Consider the following 13,128-nt stretch of genomic DNA (forward strand, 5'->3'; position numbering starts at 1 on the left):
CTCCCCCGCACACACCCCGGCAGCATAAAGGGACTAGCGTTCCCTGTTTAATGCTTACGACCTGCAATCTCTGGTCTATAAGTTACTCGTCCAGCTTTTCCTTGTCTTAAGGGTACATGACCGCATTCCCTGGTCTTAAAGGCGCATGTCCAATAGTCGCTGGGCTTATAGGTGTCCAGCTTTCCTGGCCTTTAAAGACACATGACCAGCATCCACTGGTCTTAAAGGTTCCCTAGTTTTAAAGAGACACATGACCAGCTTTCTCTGCTCTTAGTCATGACCAGCCGGAAGCCGATCACCTTTAACAGAGTACTTAGCTCAAATGAGCTCAGGAGCCCTCCGCCACCACCGATCCCAGTTCTTCCCAGAGTACCTAGTTCCCCCCAAGGGGCTTCGCCTCTGGCGTAATCCATGGCTTCTCTGACAAGAGATTGAACCCTCTATTTTGAAGTGCTCGCAAGACCAATATACATGGATCCTCCCCTACATGGGAGCTTTAGGCTAGCAGGGGCCACATGTATTCTAGAAACTGAATAAGACTCCGCATATGAATCAGACGTTGCCTTGGATCTGGACTTGCCAGAGCCTCAGAACAGGATCAATTCGCCTATTTAGGCCACAATCTCTGTAAATTGACAAGGCCTTCCTCTAGATCACACAGGGTCCCTCAAAAACGGAAACCCTTAGTAGTGCATTTGTAATTTTCCTGGACAGCGAGCATCCGGATAAGCAACTCACTGGCGAGCACCATGGTAGCGCACTGGTAAACACCATGAATAATCCCAAATAGACTTGCTCTAGAAATGCTCTTCTTCAGGCGAAATGAGATGCCATGCCTGGTTTAACTGTTTTTTTTTTTGTTTGTTTGTTTTTTTTAAGGGCGACGGGTCCTTCAAAGGACACCGATCTCCTCACACCGGCATCAAATGAGCACATGGAGTGTCGCCTCCACGTATACTGGCAGCGACGGGTCCTTCAAAGGATTCCGATCTCCTCACACCATCATCAAATGAGCACATGGAGTGTCGCCTCCACGTATACTCTGGGCGACGGGTCCTTCAAAGGACACCGATCTTTTAACGCCATCATCAAATGAGCATATGGAGTGTCCCTCTGTGTATGCTCTGCTACCACCGGGCCTGATGTCAACCCGGTCCCCCAGGGGACTTGATCCCTCTAGATGTACAGATGCCTTTCTTTTTGACGTCCAAGCAGTTCCCCTCTGCATCGCCACTATTTAACGGATGATGCGAGGAAGCGGACGATTTCTCTCCACCTCCCTGTTAAGAGGTTGTTTGATTGAGAGTTCATTCTTTTATCTCCGCACGTTCAAAGACAGCAGCAACTCAAGAGATGGTTTATTTTCCTCACCTGGCGGATGCAACCACGCACTTCGCTACCTGGCACCTACCAGTATTCCTGCCCAATGGATCATCTTTTAAAGATACCGTGGACAGTCAGACAATGACTTGTTCCGTCTTTCGGCATAGAGTTCAGCGCTTTTCCCTTCCTTAGCACACACGGGTTACCAAACCAATGCTCTACTGGTCGGACACCTTAGCTACTTTCATTTACAGAAAGATTGGAGTAGTGTCCGCAGCACATAGGAGTGTCGTATGAAAAATGTGCTATACACCTCACCATAGGGTGCTTGGTCTATGAAGTTTTTTTTTTTTTTTTTGTTACTGATGGTTCCAGTGTTGATCTAGATTTGTTTCTTTCAGATCAATTATCTCTCCTCCGGAGACAGTACAGCGGACCATTCAAATCTCTTGGGCGGGAAGCTTTCTGGTGCACGCCTCTTTGAATGCGGCTAGTTGCACGGCGCTGTCTGCAGCGAATCCCATTTCATTCAAGGGAACCTGTCACCCCCAAAATCGATGGTGAGGTAAGCTCACTGTCATCAGGGGCTTATCTACAGCATTCTGTTATGCTGTAGATAAGCCGCCGATGTTACCTGAAAGAGGAGGAAAAGAGGTTAGATTATACTCACCCAGGGGCAGTCCTGCTCCAATGGGTGTCTCTGGTCCGGAACAGCGCCTCCCATCTTCATTCCATGACGTCCTCTTCTGTTGAGGGCAGAGCAAAGTACTGCAGTGCGCAGGCGCCACAAAAGTCAGAGAGGCCCGGCGCCTGTGCACTGCAGTACTTTGCTCTGCCCTCAACAGGGCAGACAAAGTACGCCAGAGCCGCGGCGTGAAGACCAGAAGAGGACGTCATGGAATGAAGATAGGAGGCGCCGGAGCGGACCAGACACCCATTTGACCGGACCGCAGCGGAACCGCCTCTGGGTGAGTATAATATAACCTCTTTTTCTCCTCTTTCAGGTTACATCGGTGGCTTATTTACAGCATTACAGAATGCTGTAGATAAGCCCCTGATGACGGTGAGCTTACCTCACCATCGATTTTGGGGGTGACAGGTTCCCTTTCAGCTTTATGGATCAGAGAACTAAAGCATACTCTACGTTCAAAAAATTAAAAATAAAAAAACCTCTGTCGTCACTCCCTTACAGAGTGGTCGCTTATTCGGTGAGTAGTTGGGAGTGTTCACCACGTGGGAACAGAGGATAGCAAGGTCCAATAGATCCAACCAACAGTGGAAGGGTTGTCCAGGACAGTCTAGATATGAGGGATCTTGGTTCCAAAAAGAGGACCGAAAGAGAAGACCGATCCTGGAACTCTAACTTCTAACAAGCTTCGAAAAGGTCATCCTCCTTTGGATGAAGTTCTCTCACTCGTCCATCACTTCAATAGGAAAAGCTGGAGTTTTTTTTTCTGGCATCCATCGACATTCGGGATGCTTACCTTCACAAGTCATGACCTTGCCCTTTGGCTTTGCTACTGCTCCCAAAGTGTTTGCCATTATCATGGCGGCTGTCATGCCCCTCTGGCACTCTGGGTGCGTGGCCGTCCTCTCCTATCTGGTCGACTTCCAGCCGTCCTTCTAGGATTACGCTGAGCCCATCTATACACATACCTTACGATACCCTTCCTCACCTGGGCTGGCGGATAGACTCAGACAGGTCTTTCTCTTTTCCAGCCCAGCAGATATCCTTTTTAAGGACGATCCTGGACACCTCCAGAGGGTTGGAATCCTCCCTTGAAACAAGGCCATGGTCCTTCAACAGGGAGCCCCCGCACTTGGTCACTCATCCCCTCATTGCGGGCCGGAATGGCCATCCGGCAATTCTGGCAAATGCCTGAAAGCCCACGACCAGACAGGCCGAACTCGTCTGCTACGTCGTGAAAAGAAGCGGGTCCTCAAGACAGGGCTGAATTTCAACCCCGGTCCTTACCCGCCCTCATTCCATCCATTTGCTATACGTATCCTTGGGTAATAATAGCAATGGAGGCAGTTCCCTTCGCTCTGCTTGTTTATTTCTACAGGTCAAACAGGTTTCCAAAGGGTAACCTCTGAGCGTCATTCTCATCCGGGGGAGATCCTTTCTTCCGGTTCAATGGTTGCTACTGACTACAGAGAGTCCCAGCTCAAGGCCTCTGGTTATCTCGGGAATTCAGTCTCCCGATCAGTTTTTTTTCTGGGGATCCCAACGGTACCTCTGCACTTACAGCAGGCCCAATGCCCTCTGTCAGGTCTTCCCATCCAAATTCAGTTGGATATTATCACGGCTGTGCAATAAGTCTCTCATCTAGCAGGTACCCGCGGTCAGACACCTTGACCTACGTACCTCATCCTCTCTGATGGGCCGAGATCTATCATCCGGTAATCTCGGTAGTACTCATTCCAGGAGTACAGCTCTGGGCGGCAGTCCCTCCTCAGCCGCCAGGGTCTCGCCTCAAGTGAGTGGAGAATTCATCCGGAAGTCTTCCAACTTATCTGCCTTCACTGGAGCACTCCAGAGGTAGACCGGATGGCGTCCAGCCTGAATGCCAATGTACTCGAGTTCATGATTCGGCTTCGATACCCAATAGCCATCGTAGTGCATCCTCTGGTTCTCCTGTGATACCAGCTCCATCACTCCTCTGCCACTAGTTCCAAGGGTCTTTAGGAAACAGGAAGGCCCCAGTGATCCTGGACATCCACGTTGTCCAGATCAATTCAGATGAGTCTTCGGAGCTGGCCGCTCTGTTCCTTCAGATCTTTTTTCCTTATTACCATCAAGGCACGGTTGTCCTCAGCCCGTCCCTTGTTTCCAAGGGGGTATCGTACTTCCAGTGTTACGAGGGCATCGTTCTTTCTTTCTTCTCTTTCTGCTCCAGTCCACAAAACGTAATATATTCCCTGGACAATGTGAGTTCCCTGAATAAGTACGTGTCGAGGACGGCTTCCTGGCGTTTTTCAGGAAGGGCTTAGCCGTGTCTTCGGCCATGTTAGTCTGGTGCATTCTTTACACATCTTCTGTGTTAGACGTCAGCCTATTTTCACTCCACTCAATCGATCGAGGTTCCTTGGGTTCTAGACACCAGGCGCCAGCAAAGTGCGTCTGTCACCCTTGCGGGTTCATCCAGCCCGAATGCACCCTTGAAGCACCATAATTCCCAGACCTCCGCAGACGTGAGTCTGGGCAGGCGGACTCTGCAGGCTGCGGTGGCGCACTTACACATGGTCTGATCTGATGTTCCCACCCAGGGACTGCTTTGGGACATCCAACGGTCTGTGTCCCCCAATGAGGCGAAGGAGAAGTAGGGATTTTTGTGTACTCATCGTAAAATCCTTTTCTCAAGCCATTCATTTGGGGACACAGCTCCCGCCCTGTTATTAGTTTGTGCTTGTTTTTTTATAATGAACATGCTATTCTCTTATATATCATTTCCCATGAATATATATAAATTTTGACATGCTATACTCTTATATAATTTGATATACTATACTCTCATATGTTATTATTGATCTCCTACTGCTTTTGCACCAAACTGGTTAGCTGAGAGCCAGCAGGAGGGTGTATACTGCAGGGGATGAGTTAACTTTTTTTTCTATCACTTAACCGCTTTACCCCCAAGGGTGGTTTGCACGTTAATGACAGGGCCAATTTTTACAATTCTGACCACTGTCCCTTTATGAGGTTATAACTCTGGAACGCTTCAACGGATCTCGGTGATTCTGGCATTGTTTTCTCGTGACATATTGGGCTTCATGATGCAGGTAATATCATAGAAATTTTACCACTATTTATGAAAAAACGGAAATTTGGCGAAAATTTTTGAAAATTTCGCAATTTTCCAACTTTATATTTTTATGCCCTTAAATCACAGAGATATGTCACACAAAATACTTAAGTAACATTTACCACATGTCTACTTTACATCAGCACAATTTTGGAGCCAAAATTTTTTTTGTTAGGGAGTCATAAGGGTTAAAAGTTGACCAGCAATTTCTCATTTTTACAACACCATTTTTTTTTTAGGGATCACATCTCATTTGAAGTCATTTTGAGGGGTCTATATGATAGAAAATACCCAAGTGTGACACCATTCTAAAAACTGCACCCCTCAAGGTGCTCAAAACCACATTCAAGAAGTTTATTAACCCTTCAGGTGTTTCACAGGAATTTTTGGAATGTTTAAATAAAAATTAACATTTTACTTGTTTCACTAAAAATTTACTTCAGCTCCAATTTGTTTTATTTTACCAAGGGTAACAGGAGAAAATGGACCCCAAAAGTCGATGTACAATTTGTCCGAAGTACGCTGATACCCCACATGTGGGGGTAAACCACTGTTTGGGTGCATGGCAGAGCTCGGAAGCGAAGGAGCGCCATTTGACTTTTCAATGCAAAATTGACAGGAATTGAGATGGGACGCCATGTTGCGTTTGGAGAGCCGCTGATGTGCCTAAACATTGAAACCCCCCCACAAGTGACACCATTTTGGAACGTAGACCCTCTAAGGAACTTATCTAGATGTGTTGTGAGAGCTTTGAACCCCCAAGTGTTTCACTACAGTTTATAACGCAGAGCCGTGAAAATAAAAAATAATTTTTGTGGAAAAAAAAAAGAATTTTTTAGCCCCCAGTTTTGTATTTTCCCAAGGGTTACAGGAGAAATTGGACCCCAAAAGTTGTTGTCCAATTTGTCATGAGTACGCTGATACCTCATATATTGGGGTAAACCCCTGTTTGGGCGCACGGGAGAGCTCGGAAGGGAAGGAGCACTGTTTTACTTTTCAACGCAGAATTGGCTGGAATTGAGATCGGACGCCATGTCGCGTTTGGAGAGCCCCTGATGTGCCTAAACAGTGGAAACCCCCCAATTATAACTGAAACCCTAATCCAAACACAACCCTCACACCCCTAATCCCAACCCTATTCTCAACCGTAAATGTAATCCTAACCCTAACGTTAGCCCCAACCCTAACCCTAACTTTAGCCCCAACCCTAACTGTAGCCCTAACCCAAACCCTGATGGAAAAATGGAAATAAATACGTTTTTTTTTTTCCCCTCCTTTGACCTCGGGGAGATCAAAACATCCAACACTGCGGAGACACCATCACGTGTTTCTCAACGCAGTGGCATAGGTGGTTTTCCTTTTTGGATGCTGCCCTTCCCGTGGTTGTTCCTTCCCGGTGAAAGACTTGGTTATTTATTGTTTGATGTTTTGATCTCCCCGAGGTCATTCATCCTTATGTTTATAGTCCTTTTACCAGGCACAGCTCCTAATAGCCAGTTTCCTACTCCACACTGATGAGGGGCAAATACCCCGAAACAGCTGTCTGTGGATGGAAACCATGTTTTGGCATAGGTGGTTTTCCTTTTTGGATGCTGCCCTTCCCGTGGTTGTTCCTTCCCGGTGAAAGACCTGGCTATTTATTGCTTGCGTTGAGAAACACGTGTTGGTGTCTCCGCGGCTTTTCTACGTGCATTTGCATATTTCCCATAAGGGATGGGAGCAGTGTTCTGGAACACTGCGTTGAGAAACACGTGATGGTGTCTCCACGGTGTTGAATGTTTTGATCTCCCCAAGGTCATTCATCCTTATGTTTATAGAAAGGGGTTAATGTCAGCCTCCTAGTGGCAGCAGCATACACCCACGGTCTGTGTCCCTCAATGAATGACTTGGAGAAAAGGATTTTACGGTGAGTACACAAATCCCTATTTTCTAATTTGTTATATTTCTGCTTTAGGGACCTGAATGTATTCAATATCTGCAGCAAGAATATCTGCCTTCTTTGCAGGTGGCACCAGAAATTATCCAGGTAAGTTCTATTTTCTCTATTTAGCAGTTTTGTAGGTAAGCAATTACAAATCAATTTACATGTAATGAAAATGTTAAATAACTAGTGATACTCGCCTTCTTACACCCACCTGGAACCAGTGGAGGCCACTCGGTCTGCACTGATACAGGAAGAGGAGACCTCATTCCACCAGCAGCAGGACCACCACAACCTGTGATTGGCTGCAGCAGTCGGGTGACTTGAGCAGCATGTCAGACAATATCCTTATGACTCGCTGCTCAAGTCTATGCAAGTAATAAGGAAAGGTATTTTGATTCGACACTGAAATATAGTAATGTGCAATAATGGCTTCTACTGATTCTTGCGTTTAACAAGCAGTCATAAAAAAAATTACACTACACATTTTTTACTGTTTAACTTTTTAAAAAAACATTTTACTGCTAAATGTTTAATTACAAAAACATTAGATTCCACCATCATAAATCTGGCATATTCAATAAATATGAAATACATTCCATTTATTCTCCGCTTTCAGAAGTAGTGGTAGTATCACGCAGAAGCTACTATAGGCACAACCCTTTTCTCAAGCTTCTTGAGCATCTTACCACCTCTTTAGATGCTGGAAATTTATGGATGCTGAGAAATCTTGAATGAACATTTTATATGTGGTGAATATGCCATATTTATATTAGTGCATTCTAAAGTTTTTCTGTTGAACCATATTTGGCAGTACATGTTTTAATTCAGCGAGTGCCCCTGGGGAACTTTTTCTTTTTTTTTCCTGGACAACCTTTATGAAGTTGACACATTTTCAATATACTTTACATTTTATATCAGTACATGATTCTACTTGGTGACACATATATTTATATATCTGATAAAGGAGAGGGTTGGGACCTTCGTAATACCATGTGTCTTGAAAGGATTGTCCAGTTCCTAGGTATTAGTAGGTTCTCAATGATATCAGATGAGGTGTTCACCAATCAGCTGTTATAAGCTCTGGTTGCAGTCACATGTACATGCGTTGAGCTGAGCTGCACTGCGCAACCCTATTCATTATGTAGCAGCCACTGTAAGGTACAGCAGAACAGCTATCACAGCGGTACTGCACACTTTGTTAGCGGCAATAATGCTCATTGTTTTATACTGCATTGAGTAGGTGGCATTCTGCAGTACCTAGCTGTTTAAGCTTGCGCAGCTGCTGCTAAGACCTCACTGACTTGTGACCAGAGAACCACTTAGCCCCATTAACCCCTTCATCCCCAAGCAATTTTCCCATTTTAGTTTTTTCCTCCCCTTCTTCCAACAGCCATAACATTTTTTTTTATCTTTTTTTTTTTTTTTTTATTTACGAAGTTCACTATATGGCAAAACTGACCTGGCGATATGATTCTCCAAGTCATTAAAAGTATGCAGATACCAAATATGTGTACGTTCTTTTTTTTCGTCCAAAATTTCTGAATTTTTTTTCACCCCCTTAACCCCCAGAGGTTTTTTCATTTTTCTCTCCCCTTCTTTCCAGAGCCATAACTTTTTTTTATTTTTCCGTCAATATAGCCATGTGAGGGCTTATTTTTTTGCGGGACTAGTTTTACTTTTGAACGACACCATTGGTTTTTCCATGTCGTGTATTAGAAAATGGGGAAAAAAATTCCAAGTGCGATAAAATTGCAAAAAAAAGTGCATTCCCACACTTGTTTTTTGTTTGACTTTTTTTGCTAGGTTCACTAAATGCTAAAACTGACCTGCCATTATGATTCTCCAGGTCATTACGAGTTCATAGACACCAAACATGTCTAAGTTATTTTTTTATCTAAGTGATGAGGGAAAAAAATCCAAAATTTGCTAAAAAAGAAAAAAATGGCGCAGTTTTCCAATACCGGCAGCATCTCCATTTTTCATGATCTCTGGTTGGGTGAGGGCTTATTTATTTTGCGTGCCGAGCTGACGTTTTTAATTATACCACTTTTGTGCAGGTACGTTCTTTTGATCGCCTGGTATTGCATTTTAATGCAATATCGCGGCCACCAAATAAAACGTAATTTTGGCATTTTGATTTTTTTTCTTGCTACGCCGTTTAGTGATCAGGTTAATCACTAATCACGCGGCGATATCAAATATGTATAGGGTTTTTTTTATTATTTTGATTGAGGCGAAAGAGGGGTGATTTGAACTTTTATATATATTTTTTATATATATTTTTAAGCACGTTATTTATTTATTTTTTATTTTGGCATGCTTCAATAGCCTCCATGGGAGGCTAGAAGCATCCACTACTCGATTGGCTCTGCTACATAGGTGATGCTCAGATCACCTCTATGCAGTAGAATTACTGCATTCTTATGAGCGCTGACCACAGGGTGGCGTTCATAGCAGTCTATCAACAACCATAGAGGTCTCGAGGAGACCTCTGGTTGTGATGGCAACGCACAGATGACCCCCGTTCATCTGACGGGGGTCAGCAGTGCACGTACTTCCAGCCGCGTGGCCGGCAGCGCTTGTTAAACGCTGCTGTTAGTTTGACAGCGGCATTTAACTTGCTAACGGGCGTGGGCGGATCGTGATTCCGCCCATGTGCCATTGCGGGCACATGTCAGCTATTGAAAACAGCTGACATGTCGCAGCTCTGAGGGGTTAAATAAAGGGTTTTTTTGCGTTTGTCACCATTTTTCAAGACTCCTTGCTTTTCCATTTTTTTGGGATCTGGTTTTGGGTGATGGCTTTTTTTTGCAAATTGATCTGATATTTCTACAGATGGCATTTTGGAATAGATACGATGTTTTGATCGCCTCTTATTTTGCAATGTTGTGGAGACAAAAAAAATGTAATCCTTTACCGATCAGATTAATTTAAATTATATTTTTATAGATCGGACATTTCTGAACGCTGCGATACCAAATGTGTATTATTATTTTTTTGTATTCCCTTCACTTTTTACTGTGTTCAATAAACACAATAAGACTTGAAGCTGCGATCTTCCTATCGTCTGTGCTATACATAGCACTCATATGTATAGCAAAAATCACAATCTTCTATGAACGCCTGCCTCGGTGTCCGCTGTGCGAGCGGGGTCATGTGCCTGCAAGTATGCAATATGCATGCTCCTTTTCTTTCCATATTGCTGACTTTCTTCATGATGGAGCCCATGTACACTGCCATAAGTGTTGTATAGATATAATACACTTCCCCCACACACTGACCATTATTCCTACCGTAGTTTGCTTCCAATTTCATCTGAAAGCGGTAAATAACTCGTGCACGAAGATGGTACAAATTCCTAAGTACAAGATTTTTCTCAATGTATATTTCATTTGTTTTGTTGTTCTTTGTTTTTCTCAGGAATTTTGTCAAGCACTTCAACAACCTGATGCTAAAGTATTTAAGAATTATCTAAAGGTATGTTTTATCTTTTAATATACTTGATAAGTCTGAAGACTACAATGTGTGGTTGATTTTGGCTCATTTCTTTTTTTTTTTTCCAGATTTTTTTTCAAAGAGCAAAGCCCTGAGGAAAATACTGGAATTCTCATGCATCTGACATCGTACTCAGGAACTCCAGTTATTAATTTATGTAGATTGCTAATTTTGTACATGCCTATAAACTGGTGTCCTATACAGAAGCTGCTTCCTATCGTATAAAAGTTAATTTAAGCATAGGAGCTACAGACACATCATATCTCTTACCCACGTCTTACATGGTGGAAACGAGCTCCAGTGGGGAGCCTTTTTTTTTCCTTAATTTTGGAACATTGTTCCATTTAAAATATGCTTGTGTTGGCATTTGTTTTTTTATCCATTTTTTTTTTTTTTTTATAAACTGGTATCAAATAAACATCAATTTTCTTTTCTTTTTTCGTATATTGACCTCCCCTTAGACTTCTGACTCCCTGGGATGGTGGAAGCGGCTGATGGGTGCTCCTTGTTGATTGATGGTTCGGACCAGTGGCATTGTTGCACTGCTAGTCTGGACTCTGCGCACTTCACTGCTGTGGTATGAGGCAGCTCTACCTCTACAGCATTAGAAGAGCCGTGGCATTGAGACTGGCCAGAATCCAGAATGATCTGTGATTCCTGTAAGTGGACGAGCTAGAAAACAGCGGTAGCTGATCTCCTTTACAGTAGCTGTAAACCATTAAAATACAAGAAGCGCCAGCAGGTGAACTGGGCCAAATTTTAATAGATGAATTTAAAGTTGTTATATAATCATGTTGGAGTTTTATCCATCTAAGATGGGAATAACTAAGCACATAAGAGTAATGGATCTGCTGACCTCTTTTGATAAAAACTGATACATTCTTTCCTGCATTAAAATGAATTTGTCAGTAGGATTTTGCTATGCAATCTAAAGACAGCACGCTGTGGGGGTGAAAACATGAATTTCAGCCTCTTATCAGGCTCCATAGTTTTATTTGCTTGCCATGATGTTTTAGCACCAGGAGCTATCATTGCTGGGAAACAGCAGCTTGTGCACTCTGGTGGAACACGCCCCTTCCTGTTATAAGCACCTCATTGGCTATAGCCATTGTGTAGAGATGATGTGGGCGGGGTTAGCTTTCTCAGCTCTGCTGTCATGTTAAATCTAAAAACCTTGTGTAAGACTGGCTGCACCCAGTAATGTAAGTGATACATCATTGGATTCGGCATCTCTTTGCCTACATCAGGCTGCTTTCACATGAGTTGGCAATGACCTGCTCACAGATTCCCTTTAAGATTTCACAACCCTGAAATCCGTTCACTAATATTTTGTGTGTTTTTTTCTTTTTTTATGAAACAAGAAAGCAAGTGTGAATTGAGCCTGATAAATTAAATGTAATATTTTCATTTTGGAATTCCAAAACCAGGACTGTATAAAAATAAGTCAAGAGATCTCTATGTACTTTTTTTTTTTTTTTTTTTTAATTACTAAGGCGTTAATATTTTTAAGTTTTCATCTCCTGATGTATATTGTGGAGGAATAAAGCAAAAATAGTGAACTTTGTGGATAGTCATGACAATTTAATTTTTTATATAGAGAGAAAACTGAACCCCTTAATCTGAAGGGTATGTGCACACAGTCTATTTGCCGAGTTTTTTTGAGTGGATCATGAGCAGGAACTCCTAGTCTTTGAGGAATTTTGAGAAAGATTTGGGGATTTTCTGCTACAAATACTCAAAAAAAAACAAAAACAAACTGCGTACATATACCCTAATTTTCAATGTATTGGTTTGCACATTGCAGTCTTAAATTCGGATGACATGAAAACGCTTACAATGGAAATAAGCCAGAAATGCAATCCACATCAGTATTTATAATTAATTTCAGAGATGGCGTCTCAATATTGAATGCATTGCTTCTTGGAATGTCAACATTTATAGGAGCTGAATCTATAAACTTTTTATAAAAGGAAACAATAAATTTTATGTAGTCAAATCTTGTCTGATCATTTTTGCTCTCCTGGATGTGTTTAAAACAGTACTTCATTACTTTTGACTCTTGACAAACTGCAGTTGTAATAAAGTGATATAAAAAATTTACTACTTTAAACCCCTTAAATCAGATGTGACCTAAAACACTTGAAGCAGTTCACAATGTGTTTGGCTATTCATATTTTAAAGCTCTGAAGTCAAATGGGAGCAAAACTTTAGCTACTCAGTTTAACTCCTTCACCCCGAAGCCTGTTTTTAACTTCCTGACCAGGCCATTTTTTTTTTAATTCTGACCACTGTCACTTTGAGGTCATAACACTGAAACGCTTCAAAGGATCCTGGTCATTCTGAGATTTTCTCGTGAAATATTGTGCTTTATGATAGTAAAATTTCTTCGATTTGACTTTGCGTTTATTTGTGAAAAAAATAAAAATTTGGGGAAAATTTTGAAAATTTAGCAATTTTTGAGCTTTGAATTTTTATGCCCTTAAATCAGAGAGATATATAACAAAAATTAGTTTCCTAAATAACATTTCCCACAGGTGTACTATACATCAGCACAATTTTGGAACCAAAATATCTTTTGGT

General features: G+C 42.5%; 1 protein-coding gene across 1 annotated transcript in view; it reads left to right on the forward strand.

The window, feature by feature from the left end:
* The window catches only part of XPOT (exportin for tRNA), a 121,379-nt gene extending 108,835 nt beyond the window's left edge, over positions 1-12,544 (forward strand). Inside the window, exons 23-25 of the mRNA XM_069764695.1 lie at positions 7,084-7,155; positions 10,474-10,530; positions 10,617-12,544. Of these exons, the coding sequence (XP_069620796.1) occupies positions 7,084-7,155; positions 10,474-10,530; positions 10,617-10,643 (156 nt within the window). The 3' untranslated portion in view covers positions 10,644-12,544. The remainder of the gene's footprint in view (positions 1-7,083; positions 7,156-10,473; positions 10,531-10,616) is intronic.
* Positions 12,545-13,128: the final 584 nt, after the last annotated feature.

Source organism: Ranitomeya imitator, chromosome 4 (assembly GCF_032444005.1).
Source record: "Ranitomeya imitator isolate aRanImi1 chromosome 4, aRanImi1.pri, whole genome shotgun sequence".
Classification (NCBI taxonomy): Eukaryota; Metazoa; Chordata; class Amphibia; order Anura; family Dendrobatidae; genus Ranitomeya; species Ranitomeya imitator.